Source organism: Chinchilla lanigera, unplaced genomic scaffold (genome assembly GCF_000276665.1).
Source record: "Chinchilla lanigera isolate Chin_1 unplaced genomic scaffold, ChiLan1.0 scaffold00141, whole genome shotgun sequence".
Lineage (NCBI taxonomy): Eukaryota > Metazoa > Chordata > Mammalia > Rodentia > Chinchillidae > Chinchilla > Chinchilla lanigera.
Genome location: NW_004955542.1, coordinates 1,202,749 through 1,205,342, shown reverse-complemented (window position 1 = coordinate 1,205,342; position 2,594 = coordinate 1,202,749). Strand labels below are relative to the sequence as shown.

The following is a 2,594-nucleotide window of genomic DNA, read 5'->3' as shown; positions in this document are numbered from 1 at the left end:
ATGCTGGTCTATCAGAAGAAGGCATGGGGGACATGCTAACCTTGCCTTTTCATGAATACTCACTCAGCTCTGGACGCTTCTTTGCCTCCTCCAGAGCATATCTCAGACTCCTACAAAGGGAAACTCAGCACATATTCCTGAATTAAGTAAATCAAAGGAAATTTCCTTCTTTTAGGCCATGATGAGCTCATCTACAAAGAGAGCATAGGAGCTGGTGGCATCAATTTTGTGGACAGCGTGGCACCAGCAGGTCACTGGGGGCCATGGAACATGTGATAGTGACTATGACCTACACCCCCTCACTGCCTCCACTGTCCTTTCTGCATAGCTGACTCAGCTCAGGACAATGGCGACTAACAGACATGGGAACCTTTCTGTGGTGCTCTGGCAGGAGTTTGTGCTGGTGGGATTCAGGGGAGGTATGGAGACACAGGCCCTGCTCTTTGCTGTGTTCTTGGTCCTGTACATTGTGACTGTCCTGGGCAACCTCACCATGATTATAGTCATCACCCTGGATGCCCGCCTGCACTCCCCCATGTACTTCTTCCTCAAGAACCTGTCCTTCCTGGACCTCTGTTATTCATCTGTCATTGCCCCCAATGTGCTGGCCAACTTCTTCTCCTCCACCAAAGTCATCAGTTTTGGAGGCTGTGCAACCCAGTTCTTCTTCTTCTCTTTACTGGTTACCACTGAGGGCTTCCTACTGGCTGTGATGGCCTATGACCGTTTCGTGGCCATTTGCAGCCCCCTACAGTACCCTGTGACCATGTGCCCTGGCAAATGTATCTGCCTAGTGCTTGGAACCTACTGCGGAGGCTGCCTCAACTCCATCGTGCAGACCAGCCTCACGTTCCAGCTCCCCTTCTGCAGCTCCAACCGCATCAACCACTTCTTCTGTGATGTGCCGCCCCTGCTGCAGCTAGCCTGTGCCGATACAGCCCTCAATGAGCTGGTCATGTTCGGCATCTGTGGGCTTATTATCGTGGGCACCACTCTTGTGGTCCTTATTTCCTACAGCTACATCACAGTGACCATCCTCAGGATGCGCTCGGGGTCAGGGAGGCAAAAGATCTTCTCCACCTGTGGCTCTCACATGACAGCCGTGTCCCTGTTTTATGGGACGGTGTTTGTCATGTATGCACAACCAGGAGCTGTGGAGTCCATGGAGCAGGGCAAGGTGGTCTCCATCTTCTACACCCAGGTTATCCCGATGCTCAACCCCCTCATCTACAGTCTGCGGAACAAGGACGTGAAGGACGCCCTGCAGAGGCTGGGGCAGAGACAGGCAGCTCTATGGAGGTGTGGTGAGTGAGACATGTCGCCCTTCAAATGAAGGGAAGGACTCCATGCAAGACACTTTTGATTGAGGGATTCTTTCATGTATATCTCTTTCCTTCTTTCTTTCACTCATCCTCTTTCTTTCCTTTTTTCATTCATTGATTCTCCAACCCTTCCTGAAAGCATACTGTGAGCTAGGTATTTACTACATAAGAGGAACAAGTCATGTTCTTTACCTTCAGAAAACTACTGGTCCAGCTGGGCATGATGGCACACCTGTAATCCCAGCACTCAGGAGACTGAGGCAAGAGGATTGCTCTGAGTTTGAGACCAGCTTAGGTTACAACGTGGACTGAAGGCCAACCTGAACTGCATACCAAAACTCTGTATCAAAAAGACCAAACTAGACTTCCCCGCCCGCCCGCCGGCCTCGCCGCCGCCTCCCTCGCTCCCTGAGCTCGCTGAGCGCGGGCCAGTGGCCGAGGGCGGAGGCCCGGGGAGACCGGAGAGGAAGGGAGGGAGGGCGGGCGGGGGCACGGCGAGCGTCTCTATATGGCGGCAGTTCTGTCGGGCCTGGCTCTCCGGCTCTCGCGCTCAGCCGCTGCCCGCTCTTATGGGGTCTTCTGCAAGGGGCTGACCCGCACGCTGCTCATCTTCTTCGATCTGGCCTGGCGGCTGCGCATCAACTTCCCCTACCTTTACATCGTGGCTTCCATCATGCTCAACGTGCGCCTGCAGGTTCATATTAAGATCCACTGAAGCCCATCCCCTCCCTACAGAAGTGTCACCCTAGGCCCACCACCGCAGAGGACACAAAGCATGAAGGACAGAAGAGGGACCCTCAACACCTGCATGGCCAGAGCGAAGGGGAAGGGAGGAGAGGACTGGGACAGACTGTCACACAGCCTCAAGAGGAGCACACAGAAGGGGAGCCCTCGGCCTGCAGACTCCCCTTCCTGGCTGAATATGCCTGCAGTTGACAGAAATGGAAATGCACGGAGCGAGGTGCTATCCTCGAAGATGAAGGATGGGCTGAGTGAGGCCGGCCTCCTGCTTCCCACTGGTGACAGGGCGTTTCTGTATTTGAAGGGATCCATGGGAAGAAATTCAGCCCCTGCAGCAGTTCCCAGCAAGGCTGTGGGTCTGTGTCCAGTCCCTGTATCTGTCCCTGTGGGAGAGTGCCTTGCTGCACTGTCCCACGGCATCAGGGAAGCTCTGCAGAGGAACTGGCCAGAAAGAGGCCCTGGAGCCGTGGACGGCCACAGAGGACAGTGCTCCAGTGGAGAGCCCTGGGTGTCAGTGTGGCCAGGCCACTC

At 54.9% G+C, this 2,594-nt stretch overlaps 2 protein-coding genes across 2 annotated transcripts; both read left to right on the top strand.

Annotated features, from left to right (window-relative positions):
• Nucleotides 1–346: 346 nt before the first annotated feature.
• On the top strand, nt 347–1,312 carry LOC102020053 (olfactory receptor 12-like). The gene has a single exon (XM_005411171.1). The coding sequence runs from the start codon at nt 347–349 to the stop codon at nt 1,310–1,312; it is 966 nt and encodes a 321-aa protein (XP_005411228.1).
• Nucleotides 1,313–1,904: 592 nt separating this feature from the next.
• Nucleotides 1,905–2,589, top strand: LOC106147314 (protein FAM220A-like; the record flags this gene model as incomplete). Its single annotated transcript, XM_013508011.1, has 1 exon — nt 1,905–2,589. A coding segment is annotated over exon 1 (492 nt), but the record flags the coding sequence as incomplete, so codon positions are not given.
• Nucleotides 2,590–2,594: the final 5 nt, after the last annotated feature.